This window comes from Drosophila tropicalis, unplaced genomic scaffold (genome assembly GCF_018151085.1).
Source record: "Drosophila tropicalis isolate 14030-0801.00 unplaced genomic scaffold, ASM1815108v1 contig_859, whole genome shotgun sequence".
NCBI lineage: Eukaryota > Metazoa > Arthropoda > Insecta > Diptera > Drosophilidae > Drosophila > Drosophila tropicalis.
This window is the reverse complement of record NW_027173353.1, coordinates 2,544,563-2,557,689: the sequence shown is the minus strand read 5'-3', so window position 1 is coordinate 2,557,689 and position 13,127 is coordinate 2,544,563. Positions and strand designations below refer to the sequence as shown.

Below are 13,127 nucleotides of genomic sequence, written 5' to 3'. Positions count from 1 at the left end.
GTCTTCTTTCTTTGGCTGCCGCACTTTAATGTATTTTAGGTGATCAGGTGTTGCCTCCTTCTTTGCAGCAGCCCATGACTTCTTTGCATTTCAAGTTTGATTTGTTTTTTAGATTGCAGCAGCATCTCTTAAAAGTTTTCTAGTCTCTGGATCTAAAATATTTTCTAGCTCTCTCTCTCTCTGTCGCTGTCTCTTTTCTCATTTGCCCTTATCTAAAGTATGCAAACCGAAAAGAAGGAAAATTTCTTAGCAGCTTAAATTTGTTAAGTCATTCCTATTTGTGGTTCTCACGATTGCCACACTGAATTCATATGCAATGAACCTCTCTAGGGTTAGGCTATACGGTAGCTGAGAGATTTCTGTTTGTTGTTGTTGTTTAGCTATTCTAAATGCCCGGCTTGTTTTTCGGTATTGCCAAATCTATGCAAATGATACATAGTATTTGATATAGACAATAAAAAAAAAAGAGAAGAAAACAAAAAAACACAATCCATGGCATTGCCATGACAGGTTCTTGTCCGAGTCCGAGCAGTTAGTGTGTGTGTGTGCGCCTTCAAGAGATTTACGAGCCGAGCACGCCAAATGTGTTTACACTTTGTCACCCTTCTGTCAGTTTGATTTATTCATTTTGAGATAGAGCCAGGCCAAAAGCTAAAAAGCTGACCAAATTAAAATGCAAGTATGACTGGAATGCAGGTGGATGTATGGTTGGATGGCTGGATGGATGAAATGATATGAATGACTAAGTGATCGTGTGATTGACTTATGTGATCAGCAGACAACTTGATTGAAATAAATCGCAGCGTTTGTTGCAAACGAAGCAAAACTACTTATTAATCAGCAAAGAAACGCGATATGAAAAACCAATAAACCTTTGGCAATATAAACTCAATTTATTGAGAAACAAGAGAGAAAGTCATCATATCAAATGAAACCTATAAAGATTAGTTGGTTAACTTTGAGTTTCGCTTTACTTATAAAGTTCTCTTTTCTTTCAGATTTTTGTTCAGGAATCGAACCGTAAGAGATTTTAGAATTTACGTGGAAGGCTTTAAGGCGCTGCTCTGGCGCTGCATATACAACAACAACAAATGATTGGCACTGACGATATGTCCGCATCGGCTGGCATGGATATAAGTGAATCCTTTCGTGCCGAGGATCTCTCAAAGACAGATTTCTTTGATTTTGTCACAGCGCCCGATATGGGCATTGGCATTGGTGTGGGTGTTGGTGTTGGCGTCGGTGTGGGTGTGGATGTGGGCGTCAGTCTGCATCATCATCATCATCATCACCAGCAGCAACAGCAACAGCAACAGCAGCAACATCATCAGCAACAGGCACAGCACCCACAGACACAACTTAGTCACAATCATGGTCAAGTCACAGCACAAAACCCGCAACAGGCTCTATGCGGAGTGGGTGGAGCAAGAACCACCAGCAGTATGATACATGATGGCGGAGGTGGTGGAGGTTCCTCAGGTGGTGGTGTTAGTGGAGGTGCTGGTGGTGTAGTTAACGGAAACGGAAATATACCAATGGCAAATCGAAATGGCAACAGTGCCAGCAATGGCAATGATCCCACACTACAAGGCTATGAGGTAAGTTCAGAGAAAGAAAGAGACATAGAGAGAGAAAGAGAGAGAGAGAGATAGAGATATGTAATCTTTATTAATCCATTTTGGATTCTGTTTCTGTTTTGCTTTTTAATTGCAGTTCTGGCATCAAGACAAGGATAACAGCCGTCTTGATTCTAGTTCCATTTTCGAGGATCTGGATCGCTATTGTTGGCAGCAACAGCCAATCGGAACGAATGCCAGCACTCAGCCAAGTCGTACATCACCGCAGCATCAACAACAACAACAACAACATCAGGCTAATACCAATCCCAGCAATTCATCGGCTGCTTCAAGTGCAGCGGGCAGTAGCAGCGATACCATTAGCAGCCTGGATACCACCGATGGCCAGATCTATACCCTGACAGTATTAAATGGAGGCGAGCCCTGGCTAAAACGCACTGAGGCGGAACAGTTGCCCAGCTCCCTCGACTTGGACAGTTTATTGGGCAGTTTTCCGGGCTACATTAAGTCTGAGTATCCCTATGATGACAGTGGCTTCAGCACCGATGGCAAAGATGTCAATGGCGTAGCAACAGGAGGTGGTGGATCATCAACTGGCCAAGATGGCACCAATGGTGTTGGTGGTCTTAGCAGTATTTCCCAGGTCCAGGGACAAACACTGCCCTCACTGGTCACTGCCATTTCGATAGCGGGTGGCAATGATTTGGGTCAGCAATTGGCTCAATTCCAAAACAACAACAACGACTGGCATATGGCCGATCACAATGCGGATGCGGAACAGAGTACGGCGGAATCCCTGCTTCGCAGTGCTTTACAAGGCAAGGGCTATGGCAAGGGTGTGAATATGGGCAATGGTCTGGTCTTGCCAGTGGTCAAGGATGATGATATGAGACGTCTATTATCCTTCACACCCGATGATGCGGCTGATGCCTTGGGATTTGCCGATTCTACGCTAAATGCTGCACAAATGTTTGACGATGCTCAGGTGATGAGTGGTGGGAGTAGTCATTTAAATGTAAACACCAATCACAACCAACAGCAGCAGCAGCAACAGCAACAACAGCAGCAACAACAACATAATGGCAATGCCAGCATTATAGTTGACGATATGTTCCTAAGCCTGGAGAATGCTTTCAGTGATGATTTCGAGAAGATCAAACGCATAGCCAACGAGGTGCAACAGTTCTGCACAGCGTCACCGACAGTGCCCGTCAGTGGAGGAGGAGGCGGCGGCGGCGGAGCTGACTATGCCAGTGCCAATGATGCCAATGCAATAATGATGCAAATATCAACGAGTCCAGGTCTAGCAGTAGGAAGTACAAATCAATTGCAGCCACCACCACCGCAGCCACTTAAGCCAGAGGTCTCCACATCGACATCACCGACAGGTCCTTGCATCAATAATAATTCACGTCTTGGTGGTGTAACCAAACCCAAAAAGCAGTACAAACGCAACAGCAGCAGCAATACGTCAAGCAACAACAACAACAATAACTCGAATACTGTCAATAACAACAACAACAACAGTGGTAACAGCGGGAGTAATGTCCTTGGCGTTGTCTTGCCCAGCGCCAGCAGTGGAGGCAGTTCATCATCCAGCGGCAGTGCCAGCAGTACCAGCAATAGTCCACCTGCCAATTCGAGCAGCAGCAGCAGCAGCGGCGGCGGCGGTGGGGGCAGCAGTTCCACTGGTGGTCAGCGTAAAGAACGTTCCCTGCACTATTGTTCCATCTGCTCGAAAGGTTTCAAGGACAAATATTCGGTCAATGTGCACATACGCACTCACACAGGTGAGAAGCCTTTTGCCTGCTCCCTATGTGGTAAGAGTTTCCGGCAAAAGGCCCACCTGGCCAAACACTATCAAACGCACATGACCCAAAAGAACAGTGGCAGCATGATCAAAGGCAGTTCCTCGAAGCAGCAACGCGGCAGTGGCAGTGGCAGCAACGGCGGAGGTGGTGGCGGTGCAGCTGGAGCTGGTGGAGGATCAACCACGTCTGTGCCATCGTCAGCAACAACAGTGGGAGCCACATTGGCACAACAACGACAGCTGAACATTGGACCCCCCAGCCTACCTGTGATGATAAGCAATCCGAATACACCTCCCGGCATCGGTGGTGTTGTCCTACCACCGGCCAACGGTCTCCTAGCCAATCGGTAATGCAGGTTCACATTAACAAAACATCCTAATCCTAACACAAATGATAACAAAACCAACAACCAATAAACTATTTCTTGTTCCTTACTCACAAAACAAAAGAAAAGAAAAAAAACCATTTACAACCTTATGTTTACTACTCGAAATACTCTTTGGGTGGCCATCCCCCTGGACCACGCCCCCTCGAATTTATGTCATTGATGAATTCCTATTTCTACAGCTTTCTGTGCAATTCCTATATACATACATACAAACATACCATAATATCACAACGAAACTCTTTTTTTTTATATATAAACAAATACTCAACTAATTGTACATTTAATAGCACACACCTACACACACACACACAGACACAGACACATACTCAAATTAATTTTAAATGTGCCAAATTTTATTAAACATTTTCTATCAAAAAACGAAGCTAATGAAGCAAACTCTACGCGTGGTGATATCAAAATGAGGCCAAACGCTTCCTCTCTAAAACAAATGACAATATCAATTTTTAATATAAGACATCTAGATATTAAATATATAAAAAATATTAAAATATTAAGTAAAATGTATGAATGTAAAAATGAATTTTTTGCTACATTTTGTAATCCTTAAAAAGTATTTTGTTAATATTACCCTAACGCCCTTGCCTCCCCCCTCCACCCATAAGGGCACTCTACAAAAATTAGTGTAAATCTGTTTATTTAGTGTATATACTTAACTATAGTATTAGTTCAAGCAATTAACAAAAACTTCGACAAAGTTATCCAAACACTAGCCAATCTCTTATCAAGAGTTTCGAAAGTGAAAGTAAATTCTCAATTCTCATCATCTCATAAACAAAGTGTTTTCCGTCTTTAACAACAAATTAGCATTAAAATCCATATCATCTGAAGTTGAAAATATCTTTTTTGTATGCAACTTGCCATTAACAAAAAAAAAAAAAAAAAAAAAGGATCGTAATTAAATAACTCTAATTAATTAGCTGGTAAATGTAATTTATAGTTAAACTGCCAATTACTTTTTGTGATAGTTTTTAATTGAATTGAATATATACATATGTATCTTCTATATGGTGTTTGGGTTATAGAACTATATATACATACTATATAGTAAGTTGATTTGTTATATAAACTGTAGAATTTTTGCAATACGAGTATTTTCTAATTTATTGAATTTTTGATTTTAATTTAAGTAATATGTAAATATACAAAAAAAACAATTTTACATTTAAGGCACATTCAAAAATCAGATTTTTAGTTAACTGTTTGTTAGTTATTATTTATGCACACACACACACACACACACACACACACTCAAACACACATATCCATTTGAAGTTAAGTTTTTTAATAATTTTATTTTTAATATTGCAACGCATTCAAAAGAAAAATAAAGAAAAATACAAACAATATAAAGAAGCTGAGGCAAGCATCTGTTTTTTTCCCCTCTTTTTCTTTATTATTATTGACAAAGTGACGGCCTTTTGGGTTAATTAGTTTGCTCGTTACTGGATGAGGATGAGGATGAACGATGATCTCCACCTCGTCTTCGTCGGATGCATAGAAATAATTTTCTCCCATAAAGGAAGTGCATGAAAGCCCATGCAGCTGCTCATGTCAACAACAGCAGCAGCAGCAGCAACAGAAGATGCAACAAGGCGGCACTTGTCAGTCAAAATCAAAGTGAACAGCAGCAACATCATTTGCCGTAGCTTAGGTCGGTGAGAGGATCAACAAATGCGGCACGCATGTGCCAAACGCCAGTTAAACTGGCCAACCATCAGTGGAGATTAGAGAAAATTTTTCACTCGAAACGAATCGCGGCAAGCAACTCAAGTTGGATCTGGAGTTGGAGTTGGAGTCGGAGTCGGCAAGTCATTTGAGATCGAAACATGTCGATTAGGGAATTTCAAGAGGCGCCAGTTGCCGTTGCACAGGTGGCTGTTGCGTCTGTTCATCGTGTCGTGGCACCTTGGGGGAGCCTGTTATGCTCCTACTGTTCAGCAAAACAAAAAAAACTGAAGCCAACCAAACAAGCACGCGTCTTAATTGCATTTGATGTTGAACTTTGAGCCACAAAGCCACAGAGCAAATATTTGCACAATAAAAATCGAAGAAAAACCCCCAAAAAAAAAAAATGAAAAGAAAAGTCAACAGCCATCATAAATATCATCAAACAATCCTTTTCCTGATCTTCATTTCAGATGATTATGATTTGCGCAATGACAAGACAAATGTTTAGTCATAAGTGGATATATAAAAATTTATATTCGAATCAGATTTATGGCATTTATTTAGCATTAGTTGGTTTCTTCTGGTTTTGTGAGCATTTTTAATTGCCATCTGCGTTTCAGACGATGCCACACAATCTCCATAAGCCACACGGAAGTGGAAAGTATTGCCATGAATGCAAAACCATACCAAATATATTGTAAATCCATTAACTGCATGGCTCGAAATTCTCGATGCGGACTTAGATCAACAAAAGCCAATTCACCCGACTTAATCAGTTCGGTAAAACCCATTTTACGCCAATGCGATGGCAAACCATTGGCATCTAATTCCATTATTAAATTCATTATCGGTTCCATATAAATCGAGTTCTCATGGACTGGAAAACCAAATGGTATATTATTGAAGAAACAGAAATCATTACGCATACGAAAGAGGGGCTTGGTAAAGACCTTCTGCTGCTCATTGACAATCACCCATTTGGTGCTGGTCATCATATAACCGAAATTCGTATCGAAGGAATCGCGAAATTTGAGATATCGACTAAAAATGGGCTCGACCAGAAACATGCGTTCATATTTACGAAATTGCTGCAGGCGTCCAATCAATTCGCCATACTCGGGCATCCAGGCAAGAACTTTGATGTGGGCAGCCATTACATCATCATAGCTTAGATAGGGCAACTGTTTGGGAGCAGTGGTCACATAGGTGGAGAAATAGGAATTGTACCAGGCAGTGATCAGGATGCCCAATACACAGATTTGCAGATAAATGCCACGCACCAAAATGGGAGCTCTAAATACCTCACAAAACGATTGCCCCAAAACGCCACGGAGACAGGAATCGTGTAGCAAGAACTCATATTTATACACTGGATAGCCATGGAGGCGCAAAGAGCTGGCCAATAGGCACGAGATGCCAATCATGGTGACCAAGGCGAGAAGAAATGCCTGCAATTCGAATACCCTTGTGTAATATTCTGGAGTTGGGACATCTGCCTCAACGGGTAGCATCATGCACCAGTTCATCTGCTCATAGGGATACGAAAAGCCGAATGGCGGTATCGTGGGAAACGTCAAAGCCATGGACATTTCCACAGTGAGATTGCGTACAGCGGCCACCGTTTCCTGGGATGGGGCAAAGGCATTGCCCTTAGCTGGCAGCGGTTGATAAAATTGGCAGTTGTATTTACGCTGAAAGGCATCCATAAAGTGACCAACTGCACCCTCGTATACGAATTGTCCCACTTTATTGTAGTAGGCTATAACTCTGGGCGTACTACCACCAACTATAATTGGTAATCTATAGCCATGTAAATTTTTTAATCTCTCCGGAAATATAACCATAGATGAGCCCGGTACATATTGCCTCTGCTCCAGTTGAAGAGACGGAAAGTTAGTGTAACCAAAAAGAGTATTAGTGGTCTTCATTGAAAAACAAGAAAAAAAATTAGGATTATAATTCACAACTCGATGGCTTACTCACCTCGAAATCCTCCAGCAAGGCCAATGCATTAAGTAATTTCATTTTCCAGCAATAGGTAAATAATTGATACAAAAATGTTTCATCTTTTGCCAATTCCATGGAAATCAGAAATAACACTCTTGATGTGGTCATATGCCTTAGATTTGCCACCAAAGCATTAAGGAGCTTCAAAGACTCCTCAAACTTCCACCCACTCAGGTAGACCAGAGATAACAAATTTCTGCTCATTTTATCATGCAAAAAGTATGATACATTGGCATCGAGCTGGATCACCGGTAGCTGCAGTTCGCCTCGTACTAAATCCGTTGACCAACTGCTATTTGAATTTGTGTTCTCCATCAAGAGCATATACTGAAAGTCCGACTGTTGTTTTATGTCCAATAATAAATTTTGAATTGTGCCACCATTTGTCATCCAGATCGGACAAAGGCAAAGGATTAGCCAAGGACAAGCCATCACCATTGACGAGGGACAACTGCACGACACTGATTAATGTTGCTGAACATTTAAAGGGTTGCTAATGAGAGTCCAACCAAGTGGCTAATGGGTACTGCCAATTAGCCAGTCCATGTTAACAAGACTCGAACATCATCAACATACAAAAATAAAGACAAGAGCAAAAACATGTAGCTTTATTTATCCCAAGAGACTTTTGGGGACAAACCAAAAATAATAATAATAAAAATACAAAAACATAGCCCTTTAGTTAATTACTTGGCGCTTCGATAATTACTATAATATTACTTTTTACGAATCCCAAGGATAATCGTTACCAGTCAAGAACTTTTCTATTTTAAGGATTATTTATTCTTAAGACATAAACTAGCTTCACTTTTTTTCAAACTTTATTATTTAAACTTTCTTATTTGATTTTCGTTGAATTATGTTCTGAATAGATTGCCAAAATAACTCCAATAAGAGCACTACAAAAGCCAAAGTAAACATTGATCCACCAACAAACCAAACATACTCCAAATCCTGTAGTTGCATGGGCCGAAATTCTTTTGGTTTGCCCAAATCCAATAGAGTCAATTTGCCTGCCTCAATCATCTCTGTGAAGGCCATGCGCTTCCAATGCTCCAATAGTCCCGTGGCCGTAATCTCTGATATCAAACGTTCGAATGGCTCACGGAAAACACTATTATGGACAATGGGAAATGCAATGGGAATGGTGTGATAGAAGCACAGATTCTCTTGTAAGGTGAAAAGCGGTGAACTGAACACCTTTTGTTGTTCCATAATGAGATTCCATTTTTCCAGAGGCATCATATAGCCGTATTCGGTATTGAAAGAGTCGCGCAGTTGTAGGAATACTTCGTAGTTCGATATGAATTTGAAAATTGAAGAATACTTAACAATTGTCTCAGTGTATTGAAGGAGCACTTGATATTCCGGTGTCCAGACGACAACTTTTGTCTTGGAGTTAAGAATGCTCTCATAGCTGGTAAATGGCGGAAGTCGTGGTGGACTAGTCACATAGGTGGAGTAATATGAGTTATACCAAGATGTGATTAGTATGCCCAGTACACAGATTTGCAGATAAATGGCGCGTACCAAGATCGGAGGTCTAAATGGCTCACTGAAGGTCTGTCCAAGTACTCCTCTGAAACAGGCATCGTGCAACAGAAACTGTGCCAAATGAACGCGATAGCCATGAAGACGCAGAGCAATAGAAAGGGTGATTGAAATGACTATCATGGCGACGAGTGTCAATAGAAAAGCTGATAGATTGAATACTTTGGCATAGAGCTCACTTTGGGGCACCTGAGCCGGAACTGGCATCATCAGGCACCAGCTCAATAGCTCAAAGGGATACATAAAACCTGTTATGGGCAAGGATGGTAGAGAAGCTGCTAAAGCAAACTCCACGCTACCATTACGTACTGCTCCAATGACTTCTCGAGCTGGCGGAATAGAGGATTCATTTAACGGCATTGGCTGAACCAAATGGCAATTGTACTTTTGCTCGAAACACTTCATTAGATGACCCACAAGGCCGGCATAGACCAAATTACCATCCGGCTGACGGCGAACAATTAGGCGTGGGGTGGAACCACCCACTACAATGGGCAATTGATAGCCGTTGAGGTCCTCCAATCGAGGACTAACTATGCGAGTTGTAACCTCATTGTCCAGGCGTCGTTCCACAAATTGTAGCACAGGGAATGGTGAATAACTATAAATGAGACCAGTTTCCTGTCAAATAGAAAAAACATACACAAAGTAAACAATAAAATATTTAACAATTAGAAACATGTTATCATTATATTCCATTAGTTGCCTTTGGCTATTAATTGTAGCAGCTTACGCTGACCAGCCACCCAGACCAAGTAAATAAGTAAATATTTCTCGCTCTGCTCAACGCTAATAAGTTGTTTCTTCTAGGATTTTGCTATTTTATGGCCAATCCTGGCCCTTGTGATTCTCAAATCAAAATGTATGCCTATGACTCATCTATTGATAGCTGCATGGCTTTTATTTATAGCGGTTGTGGCGGCAATCCCAATCGTTTCGAAACCGAAAATGAATGTCAAACGGTTTGCAATGCAGACGTCTTTATTGAAGAAGAGATAGTTTCCTTGCCGCCAGGCAAAAGAAGATTCGTTATTGAATTCATAAAGCCAGAACCACGAGACGTTGATCCAGGTCACACCTGTGCCATTACAAATCCCAATATATAGTTACCTCGAAGTTCTTGAATATAATTAGCACATTGAGTAGTCGATGTTGCCAGGACCACTCAAACAAGGTTTCCATCATTAAATTATCGTAGACTCTATCCACTATGATTAACAAGGGTTGAGTATTTAGCATTTTAAGATTTAAACGTATCAACTCGAGTGAGATTTTATCCTCTTCATCTTGGACACAAGCAATGCTTAATAAATTCCTTTTGTGATTGACTTGTAACTCATAATTGACTATAGTTGGTGTTTCCTTATTGATTTGTATTACGGGTATTGGCAAATCCCACAATAGTTCAATCAATCTGATGTCAGAGTTTTGTATGATTAGAGCATAATCGAATGCCTGTTGTTGGTTCAATTGTTGTAGCAAACTCTTAACTGCTCCATCCCAACTTGAAATGGGAATTAAGAGTATTTGCAAGATAAATTGCAGTAACCACAATCTCATATTGACCACTTAGAATGCACTTCTGGCCGCAAGAGGCCCCTTCACAGTTCTATTTATGCGAAACTCTTCAGCAATTGTAATTGGCCCTAGCTCGCTACTCGAGGGAATGCTGACCAGTTCTGATTTATGGCATAATGCATGCTATATTTATTTTTATTTATTTTCTTTGCCAAACCCTAATTTAGCTCCATTAGGAGCCTAGAATCAGCATATTGGCGATTCTCAGAGTAGAACTCGCCCACGGCACAAAGGTTGGAGTAATCCGCATCTCGATTTTTGCAATTGACTCCTGGTTGCCGGGCTGGTTTATATATGGGTTTCTTCATCACATTGACTGTTGAGAAGGTACAACTCAATAGAAAATTATTAAAACGATCTGCTTTATATTTGACAGCAGCACAACCCATGTGAGTATTGTGTTCATTCATCAGGAGAGCTGGTCGAAAGACGGATCTATAAAAGATGACAATGAGTTATGAGTTTTAATTGAGATTTGAATGTCTCATTCCTTACCTGCCATCGGCCCGTTCGTTTAGGAAATAGGCTTGCTTTCTGGTCACATAGCGACTATCAAGTATCCATGATCCAATGATGTCCTGCATCACAGTCAACTCATCGCGCCTGTCACCCGGATATGAATGATGCATTGCGATGCTACCAATATTGGGAAAATTCGGTGATGTCATGCAAGGTCGGGGTAATTCCGTGCAGCGCATTACATCTAACTTAGCAAACTGAGCCAACTCATTGGACCAGGATATGCGTGCCATGCGACCGGCTGGCAAAAAGTTTGGTAATCCAGCAGCCACTTTATTCCGAAAGTCATTGATCATGAATACCAAATCTTCTTGATAACTTACCATTGGCACTACTCTAGCATTTTGATCGCAAGTTGAGCTTAAAGTCTAATCACAAAGAATATACGGTTTTTAATAAAAGAGAAATAAACTAAGCCATTAAAACTTACGCCTGGATTCTGGCAGACCAAATTGGTTAAATGACAATATGGTAGATTACAGTAGCCAGCAGCTGGAAACGAAAATCCCCATAGACTGGTCAAGGAACAGCTAATCAATAGAAGTAATTGCAAAAACATTTTGCTACTTAATGGGGACATTAACGGCCTAGACTGTGACTTAATACTTAGTCCAAACTAATAATGTGACTGCCTTTTATATGAAAATCAAATTGGCAAAGGTGTTTTAAGAATAAAACAGCTGACGATTAAAACAAGTTTACTTAGCTGTCTTGGAAAAGCTTTTATTAATAAATCAATATCAATTCGTGTAGAAGAAATACATACATATATCGATATATATAAGTTTGGTTTATTTCGATATCATAATGAACAACCAAAAGTCAAGTCAAAAGATCTCGCCCAATGACAGACAAGACAGTTTTTAATGATGACTCTCATTATTTTTTGATTATTTTTATGTTTTTCTCTTTTTCATTTTTATTATTTCTTACAACTTTTGGTGCACTTCACTCGATTTGGCAGATGCATCAGCACTTGACCCGCACCACACAGACTCCATTCATACATCCATCCGTCCATCCATCCATCCATCCATCGCCATGACCATTTGCGATGCCAATGCCCAAGTTCCCCAGTGTCCCAGGCTTGTTAACCGCCAAATTGAGTTGACGTTGACGTAATACTGCTGCCACTTGAGTTGCTATCACACACTGTATATATACATATACATATATATCTATATATATTTGATTATGGCTGATGAAGTGCCATATCTCTCTCTCCCTCTCTCTCTCTCTCGCTGTTTCTATGTAGTTTGAGTCGGTCGGTCAATTAGCTGTACAGTCAATGATTGGCAATGACAGAGTTGAAAGCTTTAAATACTTTATGGCTGCCTTTATGTCTGATTAGCTGGCGCAACACCCTCATAAAGAGCTACTAAGTAATATATATTTTTAAACGAACTTAAAGTATTTAATTGCCAAACACATATAAATCATGTGGTCCTTATGACTCATAACCGATTGATATGTATGTTTTAAAGACAAACATTAAAGATTATTAAGCTTCCATTTGTACTTAGCATTAGCATTACCTTTCTAGCAAATCAACAGCCTGACTCCTCAAGCTTATTTAAATTGATGTGTGTAATGATTTAAAGGATTCTTACGTGGTAAAGTATGGGATCATATCGATTTTGCTTTTTGTTATTCAAGACTGGGCAACATGTTGCCAAAGATCATGCCCCCGTTTCGTACACAGCTCCCGGCAACTAACTTAGAAAATCCACAATTGGAGTTGCAATGCAAGTGTTTTGGTGGCTCATTCGATGGCCAGTTATTGTTGCAGGCCACGAGACATGCACGAGCCAAACTTGCATATCCACCAAAAACAAACGAAAAGAGTACTACACAACCAAACTATGAGGTAGAGTCACTTTCGCAAGAGTAAAAGTGTAAATACCCTTCTCTCCAGAAAGAGGCTATGTAAGTTAAATTCTGAGTTACCCCATCAAACAGCGCCCTAAAATATGCAATATGCTTTTAAAGACTTATTGTAGCTAAAAG

The 13,127-nt window shown here is 40.5% G+C and overlaps 4 protein-coding genes across 4 annotated transcripts; 1 reads left to right on the top strand and 3 right to left on the bottom strand.

The window, feature by feature from the left end:
• The first annotated feature begins 1,010 nt into the window (after positions 1-1,010).
• On the top strand, positions 1,011-3,738 carry LOC137582916 (transcriptional regulator ovo). The gene is made up of 2 exons (XM_068297696.1): positions 1,011-1,598; positions 1,714-3,738. Exons 1-2 carry the CDS (start codon positions 1,092-1,094, stop codon positions 3,736-3,738), a joined length of 2,532 nt encoding a protein of 843 aa, XP_068153797.1. The 5' UTR covers positions 1,011-1,091.
• A 2,293-nt stretch (positions 3,739-6,031) lies between these two features.
• Ir94e (Ionotropic receptor 94e) lies at positions 6,032-7,904 on the bottom strand. The gene is made up of 2 exons (XM_068296476.1): positions 7,449-7,904; positions 6,032-7,387 (listed from the first exon to the last, which is right to left on the bottom strand). Exons 1-2 carry the CDS (start codon positions 7,902-7,904, stop codon positions 6,032-6,034), a joined length of 1,812 nt encoding a protein of 603 aa, XP_068152577.1.
• A 425-nt stretch (positions 7,905-8,329) lies between these two features.
• Positions 8,330-10,583, bottom strand: Ir94d (Ionotropic receptor 94d). The gene is made up of 3 exons (XM_068296472.1): positions 10,134-10,583; positions 8,419-9,644; positions 8,330-8,336 (listed from the first exon to the last, which is right to left on the bottom strand). Exons 1-3 carry the CDS (start codon positions 10,581-10,583, stop codon positions 8,330-8,332), a joined length of 1,683 nt encoding a protein of 560 aa, XP_068152573.1.
• A 123-nt stretch (positions 10,584-10,706) lies between these two features.
• On the bottom strand, positions 10,707-11,596 carry LOC137582996 (tabinhibitin 1-like). Its single transcript, XM_068297836.1, has 3 exons — positions 11,551-11,596; positions 11,097-11,488; positions 10,707-11,036 (listed from the first exon to the last, which is right to left on the bottom strand). The coding sequence occupies exons 2-3, from the start codon at positions 11,444-11,446 to the stop codon at positions 10,760-10,762; spliced, it is 627 nt and encodes a 208-aa protein (XP_068153937.1). The 5' UTR covers positions 11,447-11,488; positions 11,551-11,596; the 3' UTR covers positions 10,707-10,759.
• Between the last annotated feature and the right edge of the window lie 1,531 nt (positions 11,597-13,127).

Coding starts and splice junctions, on each gene's coding strand:
- LOC137582916 (XM_068297696.1), top strand. CDS start 1,092: ATGATTGGCACTGACGATATGTCCGCATCGGCTGGCATGGATATAAGT. Junction 1,599..1,713: donor CCACACTACAAGGCTATGAG/GTAAGTTCAGAG, acceptor TTTTAATTGCAG/TTCTGGCATCAAGACAAGGA.
- Ir94e (XM_068296476.1), bottom strand. CDS start 7,904: ATGGCTTGTCCTTGGCTAATCCTTTGCCTTTGTCCGATCTGGATGACA. Junction 7,388..7,448: donor CCTTGCTGGAGGATTTCGAG/GTGAGTAAGCCA, acceptor TTTTCAATGAAG/ACCACTAATACTCTTTTTGG.
- Ir94d (XM_068296472.1), bottom strand. CDS start 10,583: ATGAGATTGTGGTTACTGCAATTTATCTTGCAAATACTCTTAATTCCC. Junction 9,645..10,133: donor TTATATTCAAGAACTTCGAG/GTAACTATATAT, acceptor TCTATTTGACAG/GAAACTGGTCTCATTTATAG.
- LOC137582996 (XM_068297836.1), bottom strand. CDS start 11,446: ATGGTAAGTTATCAAGAAGATTTGGTATTCATGATCAATGACTTTCGG. Junction 11,037..11,096: donor AACGAACGGGCCGATGGCAG/GTAAGGAATGAG, acceptor CATCTTTTATAG/ATCCGTCTTTCGACCAGCTC.